General features: G+C 45.6%; 1 protein-coding gene across 4 annotated transcripts in view; it reads right to left on the bottom strand.

Annotated features, from left to right (window-relative positions):
• SLC8A3 (solute carrier family 8 member A3) overlaps positions 1-16,205 on the bottom strand; it is a 79,892-nt gene extending 63,687 nt beyond the window's left edge. For all 4 annotated transcript variants that reach the window (XM_010711521.1, XM_019615632.1, XM_003206530.2 and 1 more), the window contains exon 1: positions 14,399-16,205. In XM_010711521.1, coding sequence (XP_010709823.1) covers positions 14,399-16,164 — 1,766 coding nt within the window. In that variant the 5' untranslated portion in view covers positions 16,165-16,205. The remainder of the gene's footprint in view (positions 1-14,398) is intronic.
• Positions 16,206-16,521: the final 316 nt, after the last annotated feature.

Genomic DNA, 16,521 nt, shown 5'->3' with positions numbered 1-16,521 from the left:
TCCACTAAGAAATGCCACCAGAAAAATTGAAGTTCCCAAGGATAATTCCACTTGCTCATCCTCTAGGTCTGTGAAATCTCCACACCCTTTCAGCTAGGAGAAAGAAAGCTCTTCCACCCAGACTTAAATATTTTCAATGCTTGCATGCACTCCTGTCTTGGCAGATCTTGGTTAAAATTGTCCCAGTTTCAATTCTATTTACTGATGTGCCCTCATGGCACATGGATGGCCGGGCAGGGGTGCTTTATATAAGCTGCCATGACTGCATGGCTTCTGTTCTTCCATCCTATCACATCAAAATGACATCAAAATGTTCCATGCTGGGTGAACACTGTCCTTGTCAAGAGAACAGCAAATGCCAGCAGTGACATGGTTAATGCAATCCCTCTACCTGCTCCAAAGGCAGGAACCTTTCTATCACACGTAACAGGCTTCAGCTCAGGCCCTCAGAGGACTACTCTATTTAAAATTGAACACTAGCAAAAAAAAGAAGAAATTCAACCAGGCATTAGGGCTGAAAGACATCCAGGCTGGCTATTTTGTTACTCTGCATGAAATACACAATATTTGAGATCTCAAAAAGATATCACTTTTACCCTCCTTATCATTAGCATTTAAAAAAAAAAAAACAACAACAACAAAACACAAAGTACAAACTACTACTGCAATATAATTCTGCTTTTTCCACCTTTTTGCCAAACATTATATGCTACAGTGCTGGCTGTGCTCTTCAGGGGAGATCTGCTATATGTCTAACAACCAACAGCTGAGATGCTTGACATCTCACCTGTTCCAGATGCAGAAAAGAAAAAAAAAAAAAAAGGACACAAAATGGACTTCGGCTGGAAAATTCCAGCTCAATACACATACCCCTCTCCCCAGAAGCAGCCCAAGGTGATCTTCCCTGGGGCCCCATCCTGCCCCCACCCCCGAGAGGGATGCAGGTGCTTCTCTTTTTATAGGGATCCCAGGTCAGCAGTGCAGATGTACAGTGCTAATACTGAGGACGTGCTACACTGCTGACTCACGTCCAAGGGGACCAGCAGGTCTGGTGGGGGTATACAGAGCCCATCCTGGGCAAAACAACCATGGAGGTAAGACCACCATGAAAAGATCATTTATAGAAGGCTGTTAAGTAATCCACAGTTGAACAACAGCAATGCGTAGGTGCCCACTATTGTGGTTTATCCACTGCGTTGCTGATATCGATCCTCCTTATAGAGTTCACTGATTGATGGTTAATTACACACTGCTGATAAGTCAATACATCACTTCAACCCTGATTTGGTTGGAGCTGCCTGAAGCGAGCAGCTTCCCCGCAGCACAGCTCCTGCCTGCAGAGCTGCTGGCAGCCAGATGGCCCCCGGCTTGCACCCCTGCAACTGCTGATGCTCCCCAGGCCCCAGCTGGGCTCCCTGCACAAGGATGCTTAGACTGATCAAGTTTTTAAGGATCCTAGTGCTCTCTGGGTAGGCAGCACAAGCAAGGAAGACAGCAGCCCTACCACTTTTCTCCCCTCACCTTGGACACAACATATGCGGTGTGTGTGTGACAGAGAGATCAGTGTGCCTAGTGGCTGCAAACACACCAGACAAATATTTCTGCAGCTGCTACAGGGTTAGGTACTATAAATGGCAGAGCTCCGGCAAGCCCCACAGCAGCCCTCCAGCAGCAGCTGACATTCAGTTCCCAGCGGTCTCCTCAGGGAAGATGGCCTCCAGCACGTTGTCGCATCCCAGGCCAGTGGGGCACAGCGTGACGTGAGGCCTACCAACATCCCTGCTGACAGCCCCACCTGTGCTGAGCTCCATGTGACTGCTCCCTGAACACCCCTTCTGGCAGTCACTGCACATCATGAGAGCAACGCGTGACTCCTCACAAGCCAGGCACTGCGTCCAATGCTGCTAGTCTCAAGGCTGCCTGGGCACATCAGGGGAGGTGATCTGCTCCTCTGTGCTGGTGAGGCCTCATCTGGAGTGGAGTTTTCCATATAGGAGAGACATAGTCCTGTTGGAGTGCATCCAGAGGAGGGCCACAGAAATGCTCCAAGGGATGGAACACCTCACCTACAAGGACAGGCTGAGAGAGCTGGGGCTGTGCAGTCTGGAGAAGAGAAGGCTCCAGGGAGACCTGAAAGCAGCCTTTCAGTATCTAAATGGGCTGTAAGAAAGAAGGGGACAGATTATTTAGCAGGGTCTATTGTGATAGGACAAGGGGAAATGGTTTCAAATTAAAAGAGGGGAGATTTAGATTGGATATAACGAGGAAGATTTTTATAATAAAGGTGGTGAGGCACGGTCTCTCTAACTGCCCAGAGAGGTGGTAGATGTCCCATCCCTGGAGACACTCGAGGTCAGGCCAGACTGGGCTCTGAGCGCCCTGACCTACCTGTGGGTGTCCCTGTTCATTGCAGGGGAGTGTGGCTAGATGGCCTCTAAGGGTCTCTTCCAACTGAAACGATTCTATTATGTAAGTTAAGCATGAGCCAGACAGTAAAAGAATTGAAAGCCAAAGTGTTGTTCCACAATTTCCTTGTGCAAATGCAGGTGAGCAGTGAGAGTTACTCCAGAGCTTTAGTGAAAACGTAACCCCTAACAGTCAGGGAAGATCCTGCCACAACTGCTTGCCTACCTCCCTACCTACTCCTGTTCTAAACAAAGATATGGTGCTTGAGAGCCATCAGGGGCTACATAATGGTTCAAGTTCTCCTTTTGTGCTATATCTCACTTTGTAGCAACCTTCAGAACTAGGGACCATCATTACAGGCACCTGGATGCCAAGAGAGGAGGAGAAGATGTGCACTGGCAGGAAAACTGCTTCTTTCTCAGTCTGCACTATGCTAAGTTAAAGGCATTGACGCCTGAAAAAGAGCAGATGGCTTCTCTGTGTGAAGTGTTCATAAGGAATAGGCAGTGGGAGAAAGTAGGCTCCAAGATGCAGTAGTTTTTGGGGGTCTGAGCAGAGAAAGCAGCAGGGAAAATAAGGAAGCAGAAAATAGCCCTTCCTTTCTTTAGCTTTCCTCAACAAGGTTGGAAGTTTCATCTCCTGCCAGTTAATGGCATGGGAGCTCAGAGATAGATCTGAATCCATCTCCAAGACATTCCTGCTGACTGAGAAGTCTCAACTGAAGTACTGGCCTCTCAACAAGAAACTGAACCCTAGTCCCACATTTAGAGAGAAGAGCAAAGCTATGTACAAGCAACCCCAATTCATTATCTTTACCATTCAGACCATCTTACTCTCCATCTGCTCTTTTCCAAGTACTCAGCAATCTAAACCTAAGCTTCTCAAACCCTGAACGTATCCCCACAGTGGCCATACTGGCCAATTATTACCTGTATAATTATCCCCAAGGAGAGAAAAACTCCAGTTAAACATACCTCTGCTCCAGATTTGGTGCAGACCCCTGAAACACCAGGCAAAGACACATACTGAGATTTGGATCAGATGCCTTCAAGATCAGCACAACGTTCTTCTGCCTCAAACAGAAGCAAATGTCACGCACTTCCTTCATCACTTCCCAACAGTGCCTTCCCTACCCTCTTCACTGCTTTTATCTTAAATTCCAGAGTGTCCAGCTTACTCACAGCTCCAGCATTCGAGGGCAAAAAGACGCTTTGGGATTGACAGCCAGTGATGTGACAGCATTGACAGCAAGCACAATCTCATGGCAGGTAGATGGAACTAATTAATTGCGTGAGCGGGCAAACCTGGGAGAGCCGTCTGGAGCAGCTGAACCACAGAGGGCTGGAGCAATACAGCCTTGCCAGTAGACCTGATTCAATACATCCACCGGACCTGAACAGATTTGGAGTGTCTCTCAATCATGAGGCAGCTGGAAGGCAGCTGGTGGTTTCCCAGAGGACTTTCCAACAGGAAATTCCACCACATGATTTTTCTTTAGGCTACACAAAGTCACTCCATGGCCCCTCCTCACCGTCCCTCTCTAGTTTCTGCAGACTGATTTAAGCTAGCGTGAGTAAATTGAACTTGCAGTATCCCATGGAAATCCCTTCCATGTTTGTCATGTTTGGTGTTCCTCAATTCCAGCCTTAAACTATCTCAAATGCTGGAGAGGACTGGGTGAATTTGTAATTATACATAATAACTACTCCCTTACCCAAAGCATACCAACCCCTACCCAAATTCACATGCTGGGGCAGGAAGATAGGACACCTTGCCTGTTCTGCAGCTGAATCCCTTCAGCATACTTGCTATCACAGGCTGTTACTGCTCAACAAAGGGCAAAAAGAAGAGGTTAAGGGAAACTTCCCATCCGTCAGATTCCCCAGCAAACTTCAGAGAGCAAACTGGTCAGAGACAAGCTCAGACAGCAAGGCAGAGGACAGCAGTCCCAGCTGGAGGGTAGAAAGAGGACACGGGGTGGCGGAGCAGGCGTGCTGCTAACAGGTTTATTCCGCTGGCAGGGATTCCCTTGAGCGGCAGGCGGGTGAGCTCTGCAGACCAGCGAGCTCAATCTGCGCTAAGCAGATTAGTTCCTTACCGGTGAAAGGTTCTGGGCAGCAGCAGAGAGTTGCTCACCATGTGATACGAGGGGGCTGTCATTACGTTTCATAGATATGATATAATTATATGTTCCCTGGAGGGTACTTTAATTGAATTATAGGGTGTCTCACAAGTATTCTGGGCAGTGGTTCGAGGAAGCTCTCACTGCCCAGAACAAGATAGAGATACCCTTTAATTCCATTAGATGCACCCTCCAGGGAGTGGGCTGCTATACCACGCAGCAATTCACTTAAAAACCTTCTCCCTCCTCGACAAAATTGGAAGGGAGGTGTCTTTAGCGAAAGTTTTGTTGTTGCTATGTATTTTTTCCTTGGGACACTTCAGCAGACTTGCCACTACATTAAACTCCCTGTCCTGCATCCCAAGGGAGAAATACCCCATTGAAGGCAGTCATGGCCCATTTCCAGGGTGGGTAGTGTTCCTTTCTGGGTCAATTCCCAGCTCAAGGCTCAGCGGATACAGTGCTGCACAAGGCATCACATGACAGGCTAGATGTACAAGGGAGGTCTCAGCCTCTTTAGGAAAGCAGAGGACCTCCAGAGAAGGAGTCCTCAAAGACACAGGGGCTATCAGACACACAGCCTACCTGTCTGCCTGTCCTACAACACAATGGAGCTGCAAGCAACTGTCGCAGTGACACAGAGGCAGTGGTGCAGCCCTGGAACAGGGTCTCCCCCAGCCTCTCCTCTGGGTGCTGTGCATCAGGGAAACTGCTTCTCTTCTACTCCAAGACCTCTGCCTACAACATACTGACAGCCAGAGGAGATGTCACATCTGCTAAGCCTTTTTTTGCTGCTCTGTACCATACAAAGGATGGGATAATCAGGCCCCTGAGCCTATTATTTTTTTCCATCACCTCAAGGGAAAGCCAGAACCAGCTGCCCACCACAAAATGGAATGACCTGCTGAAGCTGTCATCAGCTTTGAGTCCTACAGACTGTGCTCACTCCTGCATCTAGCACCGCTCCACTTGTCAGGCCACAAAAAGAGCAAGGAAGATAGTTATGCCAAGGACTTGCTAATTATAGAAAAAGAAGATGTTCCTGCAGGAAAGGCACCAGAGTCAGTGCCGAGATAAGGCGTGCAGCTGCTGACGCTGCTGTGGCACCAAGCAGCAGGCGGGAGTCTGATGTGCTGCACCATCCTGCATGCAGCCCTGCTCTGCAGCGTACAGCCCATCCAGTCCCAGAAGCCTGGCTGCCAGGCAGGCAGTTATTGCTCACATGTAGTCCATTTGCTGCATTTCTGCATTATTCATAGCTCTGCCCATCTCTGGTGGTGTCAGCTAACAGGACACATCTGCGAAAACCTGCCAAATCACACATTTTCCCTCCACAACCACAGTAAAGAAAGAGAAAAGTACTGTGAGCTATCAAAAGTAACCATAGTCAACCCAAAAATACTTTGGGCAGCTTAAAGAAGTACTTCTGATATCTTAGATGCAGACAGCTGGGTGCTTATTTATTCCTGCAGAGTCAGTACACTGTTCCTGGCATATTCTTCCTCACCAGTGCTGTAACCCAGTTATCTTTACTAAAAGAGGAAGAGGTAGAAGCATGAAGCCAACACGATCAAGCAGATGAAGTAAAGGAGAGACTAATCCAGGAGGGAAGACAGGTAAAGCAAAGATAACAGGAGCAGAATTTCTGCATTAAATATTGATGGCTTTATTGCATTAGGATAAAAGCTGAGCAGCACAGTGCTCAGGTGGTGGTTTTTATGAGGGTACAACTGGTTGCCTTGCTTACCCCATGGAAAGAAACACAGAGGCACAAAAGGTAATTCCTAGCACATTTCACTTTAACAACATGCCTTTACACGGAGCACTAAAGAGGTAGAGCAGTAGGCAAACCACTCGGACATGCTCAACACACCAGAGCTGCAAAGGCAGCCACCCCTGGAAGCTCTGTTTGGTGAGATGAACAATAAAGAGACAAAAATAAACAAGCAAGCAAAAAAACCACTAAACTCTAAGAGCTAGAGGAAATCTTCCATGGCCTAACGGAGAAATCAGGAGATCAGAGCAACGGCTCTTATTCATGTGGGATGCAGCGCCAAGCCCCAGGCTCCTTGAATAACCAGAAGAGCTCAACACCACCACTTGGGAGGAGTTAGCAAGTGGAAAGGACAGCCATCACTCCCAGTTAGCTGGTGTGCATTTACTCCTGAGAGTGGCACAGTCCACTCAAAAGGCCCAATGCTGAGAGCACCAGTGCCTGCTCAGCAGCAGAGCTGGCTCCAGGTGAAAAGCTAGCAGCACTAAATGCTGGCATCCAGGCATGGGCCTGAGGGGACTCATCTGTCAGCAGTCCATCTGCCAGGACAGCTGTAAGCACGTACCAGTCCAGATTCCTCCCAGCTTTAAATCTGCTGTTTTCACTGAAGCTAAACAGAGGGTGAACTTGGTTCACAGTGCTCACAACAGCTAGAGCAGCAAGTTCTTTTACCATCATAGTTTATCCTGACATGAGGTAAATAAGAAATACGCCACATCGCTAGCAACAGACAAGTCCCCTTTTATTTGAAAAAGCTGCCCCTCTTTCACCAAGGCCAGCTGCTTCTATTTAGAAACAACAGAAATGTGCTGGAGGACCTCTTGTCAAGGATACTTTAGATTCTGCCTCCTTATCTCCTGTAGAAAGGATAAGCCCATATTTTACTTGGAAACTTTGCTTGCACTCTGATCTGTTAAAAGTTCGAGAGCCATTGAAGTGATGCTGTAATTAATGCTCCCACTGTAGATTTAAAACAAACAAAAAACACACCAAAAAAGTCCCAACCCATACCTGTACTGAGTGATGTAAAGTCTGCCAAGCCTTGCCCCAGCATCTACTCTCAGCCCTGAGACAGCATTGCTCAAACTGTGCCTTCTCCTCCTTTTTATAAGTGGGCAAAAAAACGTGATTTGTGCTCTGCAATCCCACATGTAAAATGCACATCTATTGGCCACTCATCCAAAGGTGCTTTGTGCAGAACTGTATGACTCAGGAGGAGGCAAAACTCACTCAATACACAGTAAGCTTGTTTTTATCTTGGATCAGTTCTGGTTCGATTGTTTTTAAATCCAGAACTTGGCTGTGTTGTTTGGCACAAAGAATTTCCCTGTGTTTGCTCTAAACTCTGAACATCACTACCCTCCCTTATACCTCAGAGCTGCCCCTGAGGGCCTCTTACCTTAGGAACCCATCAGGCTCACAGGGACTTCTCTGGAGCATCCACCAACTTGGAAAAGCCACCCTCTAGTCCATGCTTCTCTTTTAGCTGGGGTTCCAGGCCCCCTTGTTTAACACTGTTACATTAATTCATATAAATGGCTCCTTTGATAGACAAGAAGTCACAGTCCCTGAGACAGCATGGCATTTGTCCTTCTTCATAAATGGATGGCATGTCCACTCGACACCTGCCAACAAGGCTATCTGGGAAGGTAAAGGTCAGCTCAGGGCTTCTCTTCTTCCCAGAATGGTGTCACTATCTCACATTTCTGCAGAATGACTTCACAAACACTCCAGGAACAGTCCTCTGACACCTTACACTAATCCCTGCAGGTCACACTTCTTAGACCTCATGGCAGGACTAACGCAGATGCTCAGAGCAGGTACCTGTGTAAATGACTTCAGTTAAATCAGAAACCACTACTGTTAAAAAATCTAACATAATAATTTCATTGCAAGAAATAAATACAATAGCCTTTCACCACTGGCAACATAATGGGGAAGTCATTAGAGTGGTTTGGATTTTCTTTTTTGTTTGCTTTGGGTTTTTTTTTTTTGTTTGTTTGTTCATTTGTTTTTTTACTGGGACCATATGCAAAACTGTCAGTATAAGTGACCAAATCAGGGTCTACAAGGAACATATTGCCTGTAGCAAGCAAAAGTTCTGATATACAGGTGAGATAACTAGCCATGAGAAACAGAATTGCCCTTCTCTTTCCCTTTCAGGAAGTCATTAAATGAGGCCACAGTGCAATGTTGGAGCTTCTCCTCTGACTGTTTCTTGCAAGGCCATTATCTCTTCTCAAAGACAGCTGCCACTGCTTTTCATTAATCTGGATTAAAATAGGAATCAAGAACTTCCAATTTATGTGAAAGTGTAGGAAGAGAAAGCCAGAAGGAGCTCATCCTCTGATGGAAACAGACTGAAGAAGAGTTTGCAGGATTCATTAGAAGTTAAATCTCAAGAGAGTCGAAATGGGAAGGAACAGTGTCCTGAGAGAAGGAAACTACCAGATTCATACAGCAAATTTTCATTTCCTAAATTCCCACTGCTGTCTTAATTTGTTGAGAGCTGTCCTACTTCAAGTCCAGAGTATTAGGAGCAGTGCAGAGTACATGGGAGCTGCTGGACAAGAGTTCAGACTAGATTATCACAATAATTTCATCATGACCGAGGTCATTAATTTGTGTCACTACAGCTGACATAGATAAACCAAGGGCTTCAGATTCCCATACACCTCCATACCATATGACCAAAATTCAATTTAGGAAAATGAACACCCAAAATTGCAGTTGCTGTTGTCAGCCTAGTGGGAAGATGGACTATACCAGTCTGCTTCCTGATAGCTGGGGAGAGGTCATAGAATTTGCATAAATTCACTGTGGTTTTTAGTGACACAAAATTACAAGCTTAGTGTACCAGGCCCTTCTCTGCATAGAGCATAGGCCAGCAGTTCAGGGAATCAGTTTTATTTCTGCCTCTGCCTCTGTTGGATAACCTAGAGAGAAGAGAAATGACTTTCTCTGCTTTGTTCCCCCAGCTACAAAATGGAAATAACAACCCTTGATCTCCTTTGCAAAATGCCTTTAGATCCACTGAGGAAGCACCATGCAAAAGAGCTAAGTGTTGTTAATAGCATTCTCCTCAAAATGCCACAACCATGACTGCGTAGGTGATCAGATTAACAAATTAAGTTGACAGTTTCTTCAAGCACCAAGTGGCAGAAAGGAAGGATAATTAATTGCACCCAACCTCAGTATGACATCCTTCACACAGAAAACTGCCATTCACTTTTCCTACTATTATCTCCACCAGGTCCACGCGGGGAAGCTAACATCCACCATGTCAGGGCTACGAGGAAGAGGTGATGGCCTAGATAGCCCTGAGTCCAAGCATGGCTGGACAGGAGAGGGAAGGGAGGCAAAGGAGTGACTACTGACCTTCCCACCAAACATGGTGGCACAGCATGGAGAACAGAAGGCAGCAGCAGCACATGGTGGCTACTTGGGGCAGTTGTTAGCCACCATCCCTAGGACACAGTACCAACTTGAAACAGGTCTGTCGCTAGCACAGCTCTGGCCCTCATGTATATAATCACAAACACATCCCATGAACGCTCTTGCTAGCAAATGCCTCCAAATAGGAGGAAGTGCATGTGGTTTTCCATTGCCTCCTGCTTTGGGAGAGCTTTGGAAGACCACCAAGCTGAGAATGCACTCAGAGGCGGCCCAAGGCTTTCTGGGAGGAAGCAGGCAAGGAAAGGATATGTATAAACTTACAACTTCATCTCCAAATCATTAAGGCCAAAATCAAACAAAATTTCACTGGCTATCAGGATGTCCTAAGTGCATTTATCTCTAGCACTATCTGCCTTTTGTTACTGTGAGTTCTGTCTAACACACGTAAACGACTGTAGCAAAGACCAGACATGCTGGCTTTGCAGATTGACTTCACAAGACATTTAATACCAGTTCAACCACAGCATCTCCTGCACAACTTGAGCCACAGGCAACACTCAGAAAACTGCCTCAGGGCAGATGGCTACACTTCCACTAGACTACAGATCCTACACATAATTAAGCAACCTGTAACATGGGCAACAAAGTAGATCTCTTGGCCTCAACCTCAACTGCAGCAAATGACATGGCCATGGCAGAATTTGCCTTCCAGGTGGTGTATTAGTTAGCTCCTGGTAACTTGTACATTTTCTGAAAATTTCTAAAGCAAGACATAGGTAATTTTTCATATGAATTTAAACAGTTTTAAGCAGAGCAACCAATTCAAAGCAATAAAACTTAATTTTAATTTTCTTTCCTTACTTGCTCGGAGTTCCCTTTATTATGCAGAAAGAAAATCCTTTAGAATTCAATTCACTTTTTGCTGCTGGCTCTTAATCTCTTGATTTCTGTATTGCTTGGACATGATAAAGCAGCATGGTCAGTCACCTTTCTACATTTTCACACGTCCAAGAACCCAACTTATTTCCACACAATATTATTTAATAGAAAAAATGTTTGTCCATCTTGTAAAAAATCTAAGTTTTGGGCTTGCTTCCTCTTTTTAGTCAACAAATGAACTAGGAGTGTCCTTCAGCTGTTTAGGTCATATCTGAGCCTCACTGGAACAGGAGTTCAGAAATCACAAGTGTAATGAAAAAGCAGCAGCAGCAGCAGAATTAAGCATTCGCAACCTGATCAATTCTCTTCTTGTCAGATGACAGAATTCAAGACCTTATGGTTTGATTTATAGCTATCCAACATCCATACACATTCATACGCACACACTGCATGTTTCAGTAGCGATGGCATTGTTCTGAGTCTCCTCATCTCAGCACACTTCCTCTGTGCTCCCACCCAAATGTAAGTAAGGAAACTTTGACCTTGTTAATCTAGAAAGAATCACAGAGGCAGGGAAAGCAAGAGCCGGCGGCAGGATCCATTTCCCTCTTATCTGTAATTCATACAGCTACTCAGCTTTTTTCAGTCCCACATACCTCAGGGAAAGCCTCTTAAGGACAAGTCCAATAGTTAACTTTATCTGATAGACTTAAGGGAAGACCCCTTCTCCACTTCATTTTAAGGGAGAGTGCTCACTGTAGCCACCACTTGCCCTCAGGATTTGGTAAGCGGTGGTCTTCCAAAAGTTTGATCTCAAAGATGTTGTGTAATCCAGTGTCCCTCAGATTAATTTAGGCATTGCTACACTTAAGGAGGCTGACCTAAAATCTACTTACAGATAGCCTGCTATTGCAGAATGCAATCTGAGGGTTCTTATTTCCCATCAGAGAATGAGCTAAGTATAAACTGCAGTTTTTGCCCTCTTCTGGCATATGCCAATGAGCATTTCTCTGTGGCAGCAGCATACATGCACAGCCACAGTAAAACTCAACACTGTCTTACATGTTTGCACGAGGCTGTCAATTCATGTTTCCTTCTTGAGCCAAAAAGCTTTTGTGACTTCCATGAGGAAAGGGACAAAGTTCAAGTTTCACCTTTCCTAAGTAAGGGTCTGACCAGCAGGCTGAAGTGGGAAGCACAAATCTTTTGCTGCCTTCAGGCCACTCATCCTTAGCACTGTATACTGAGTACTGTTTCCCTTCTGTTTCTTCTCTTCTACCCAGGGTTTTGTGGACCCCCAGTTTCCCCTTCAGCACACAGGGACACCTCGTGGTAGATTCCCCTCAGTGGCAAGACATTTAAGAGGCAGGCTTTAAAGCATCCAGCCAGGCAGAACTCCAGCTGTTTGGTGACCCAGTGTCTTCATACAGCCTTGTACTGCACAATGCAGTCACCAGACACTTGAATTTGCCCTCTGAACCTGCAAAATTTCCCCGAACACCCTATGCACCTTCCGTCTAAACTAGAGATGACCCAAACGAGATAGCATTTGCTGAAAAAGTAGTATTGTAGCTGCCTGCACAGCGGCAAAGAAATGGCAACGTACAGCACCTGACTTCTGTTCACTGAGCTTAAGTCCAAGGGGTGATTACCAAAACTATCCTCACGTGTTTCCAATCCAAAACTCCATTCCCAGAAGACTTAAACAGTTAAAACGAAACCTGACAATGAATAAAGGCAGCTTGCTGGCCTACATGGTTAGGCTGACAAGACTCATCTCCTTGTTTATTAGTTTGATTTAATCATAGAATCATAGAACGGCCTGGGTTGAAATGGACCATAATGATCATCTAGTTTCAACCCCCCCACTGTGGGCAGGGTCATCAACCACACAGAAGTTAAAATTAATGTAACTTCAAAATAAATTTCTCTCCATTAGCCCCATATTCCCTGTGGATTGGAAACGGTTCCCAGCAGCCTTCTGACACAGAAGTGAAAGACACATTATGTATTAGGTAGGGACATCGTTTTGACCACACAAAGGTCCAACCTGTGCTCTGGGGCATCTTCTCTGGGCCACAAATTAAGCACCCAGAGCACATCTGTTTTCTGGACTACCTTCCTCATCATTAGTCTGTTCTACAGGAATGTACTTGGTCCTGCTGAATGTAATTTGTTTGAATGCAAGGGAGCAACTATGTGGGTATGCTCTGACTTTTCTAAGACAAACAAAAGTTTCCTATCAGCAGGAAGGCAAATGGAGCACTTGCACTTATTCTCTGGTACCCCAAATATATTAGCCTCTCAGTGATAGATCTTAAAGCCCCTTTTTCTTCAAGATCTGGGTGAAGCATGGTAGTACATATTACACTGTAGGTAGTCTCACAGAAGACTGCATCCACACAGTCGACATTCTTCCTTGCTTTCCCTGGAAAAATTAGCTTGAGGGACAATTTAGGAGACTAACTTGCCTGGCCCATCTCCCTGAAAATGCCAGATTCACAGCTGATTCTTCCCCTTATTTGCTTGTGGTTTAATCCAGCTAACCAGGAACTTCTGTTCTTTTAACAGGGAAGAACACGTGCTTACAATCAAGCACGAGGACCATGTACATTAGCTGGATTAAGTGGTTTAGCAGGCTAAGGCAGAAGGTGCTTCTGAATTAGGGCATCCCTATTCCATGGCATTTAATACACATTAACATCCTTTCAGATACTGTACAGGGAGACTGGGTACAAAGATTTCCTTTCTCCGATGCCAGTTGCAAGTCTGTACAATTCTTCTTTTGATGGCTCAAGTGATTAGGCGTTAACAAGAGCAACCTCGGCACTTAACACTAGGGAGTTTTAGCACCAGGTTCACACCCCCTCCCTCTCCCAGCTCAGCTAAGGTATTTTTCTCATTCCCCAGTTATGTTAACAGCAGGTACTTAAAGCAATTAGCCATTATCGCCTCTCTGGTCTTTATTACTTCCTAGCTTCGTATCAGCTACTTTGTACGCAATAAAAGAGCTGAATTAACAGGACTGGTGCAGACTATTTTGCTTCCTTTCTTAATTCTGTATGAAAACACTGGGTCATGGAGCCACATGGACAGAGTGTGAGCTGCAGTGCTTTAGTCCATTACTGCCAATTGCCATGGTATTTTACGAGGAGAAAAACCACAGGTAGCAAAAAAACAGATATAGGGAGATCATAGAGAAGGTGACATGGGGAATACGGGTAGACCAAGGGGGCATGAATGGTTGCACAAGTCCAGCAGAACTGCTTGCAGCTGCGGCTATGCTTTGAATTAGCTGCCACACAGACCTGCAAGTTGCACAGGAAGCCTAAAGAGGCAGGTATGATGTGTTGTTCATTTGAAAATAAAGCCCCATATCTACTGAGCAGCTCTTGATTGCATGGGAATAACTGTTGTAAAATTTTCACGTGGGGATATCAAGAATTTTTTCTACCTTTTATGTTTTTTTCCAAAAGGAGGCTTTCCCATATTTGCCCAGCCAGTTAAAAGCTCCCCCTTCTCTACCTCAACTCACCATTAACCCATAGCATGAGTATAGGACCTCATAAAATGAAATATTTTCCTCATGTCCCCTGCAGTATTTCTAAGCCTCACTTTGTTATTCTCAAGAGGGAAGGGACAAAAGACTTTGAGATCTTAAATCCTGCTGTCGGTTCTTGCCTGAAAGAGGTAAGTAGGGAAACTGAAGGAAAGCTGAAGAAAGGAGCCTGTCCCTTGCCAGCATTCACCTGTAACGGGGGCAAAATGTGAGGTTAAACACCAAAACTAGACTGAGGAACAAGAATGAATAGGGTACTTACACAGTTTCATCATTCTTGAACTCCAACTCCCCATAAGTGTCTTCAAAGTCTTCTCCACCTCCTTTTGCTGTCCCTTCCACTGTCCTAAATGGCACTATGACTGTACCCCGAGCACCTGATGTCCTTAGAACTTTGACTTCCATCACACCAATGCTCTCGCTGACATGAATAACATCACACTCAAATGTGAAGATGCCAGCATGGTCATCATCCAAGATAGTCACTGTGGCCACACAAGGAGAAGCCAGTATCGCCTTTGGGTACGGGGAGTTACCGAGCTCTGGAGGTTCCTCACTGTCCACCACACGGAGGTTACTGAGTCGCACAAAGAAATGTTCATCCTCCTCAAAGATGTCATCATCAATAATTCCCACTGCAAAGTCCTTCTGGGTCTCCCCTGATTTCAAGACAACAGTCCCCTCTGTGAACTCATAGTCAGCACCAGCATTGGCAGAGCCATCCTCGGTTTTATAATCTACATAGATGGTCTTGGACACATCCCCTCCTTTCCGAACCACAGTCAGGAGAACGGCACCACAGTTCTCAAGACACTGATAGGAACACGGGTCAAAATAAATTTTGGAGATGAATTCCTCAGGCTCATCCGGCCGCACCTCATGCAAGCTGGTGCTCTTCTTGGCTTGCTCAGCTGCATGCTTCTTCAGGATATTGCCAGCCCCTGTCATCATTCTGGTAGCCTGAATGCGATAAAAGGCTCTGCTCTTCTGCTGATGTGACAAGGCATAGTAATTAGCCATTTCTACCAGCTGGTCCAAATCCTTTTCCGGGTGTTTTTGCTTCAGATCCTTAAGGATCCGGATCATCTCTTTGCGAGATTCATCTACCTCTTTCCCCTCCACAGTCACTAAGTTTCCATCCAGAAAGTGGGAATTCATCATCTTGCCATCCATCTCAATTCCCTTAGGGTGATCACCTTCTGATTCTATGATGATGCCCCTGTGCTTGTCAGTACGGTACTTTTTGTGCATATACTTATAGAAAAGCAGGCGTCTATCTGCTATCCAAGCCAGAAGAACACAAAGTGGAAAGAAGAAAAGTGTGAGCAGACCTTCCCAGACCTGCACCACACCTGGAGAGAAGACAGCAAGGATCATGTACAACCAGATGTAAGCAAAGATGCTCCATGCAGCTGTGACAAAGAAAACTCTCAGGTGTTTTATCTTTCTGGTTTCCCCATCAGGGATCACGTAGACACAGATGGCAATGATGATAAACATATTGAAGGCAGCACTGCCAACAATTGTAGATGGCCCCAGGTCTCCAGCTATGAACCCATGCCCACATACTTCTATCAGAGACAGAAGGATCTCAGGAGCAGAAGAGCCCAGAGCCATGAGAGTCAAGTTGGAAACAGTTTCATTCCAAATCCGAATGGTTGTTGTTGTGGTCTCTCCATTGGGTTTCTTAATCGTGATTTCTTTCTCTTGTGATGTGATGACCTCTATAGATGCCATGAATCGATCTGCAATGATGGAGACTCCAAGGAACATGTAGATCAGTGCTACAAAGTATACAATAACACGGGCAATTTTGTCCCCAAGGGATGGGTTTTCTGGGTACCATATTGGCAGGATAACACCTTCCTTGCAGTCAAAAGATCCTGAACACGAGCTGTTTTGTACTGAACTGGTTGAGTCTCCCGTCAGGCCAGCATCCACCTGCAAACCATGCAAAAACAGCACAAAAGTAACCAGCCCAAAATGGAGGAAGGCCGAGGTGAGAGGCTGCAAGCTTAACCACGCCATACACAAGATGCAACTTCCACTGTGTAGATCCAAAAGGGCCGAGAACCTGAAACAAACAAAACAGAGAGGGGGGAGGGAAGCATGAGAGAAAAGGAAGATGTAACATTTATCCAAATGCACTTCAGTATCTCACCATGGAAGAGAACTGGTAGAGATGCAAAGGTTGTCTCTCTGTCACTTTGAAGAAGATATTTAGCAGGGGCTATAACAAACTGCAGCATTTACATGCCCAGCAGATGAGGACAAATTGCTGGAAAACTAGCTGAGAGGAAAACTATGCAACAGCCCACAACTGACCTGCAGCATATGCCATAGGAATACTGTTAGCTCAGCTGTCACTCTCCTAATGATGCCACC

This window comes from Meleagris gallopavo, chromosome 5, assembly GCF_000146605.3.
Source record: "Meleagris gallopavo isolate NT-WF06-2002-E0010 breed Aviagen turkey brand Nicholas breeding stock chromosome 5, Turkey_5.1, whole genome shotgun sequence".
NCBI classification, from domain to species: Eukaryota; Metazoa; Chordata; class Aves; order Galliformes; family Phasianidae; genus Meleagris; species Meleagris gallopavo.
The sequence above is the reverse complement of the archived record's forward strand: the minus strand, read 5'-3'. Positions and strand labels throughout refer to the sequence as shown.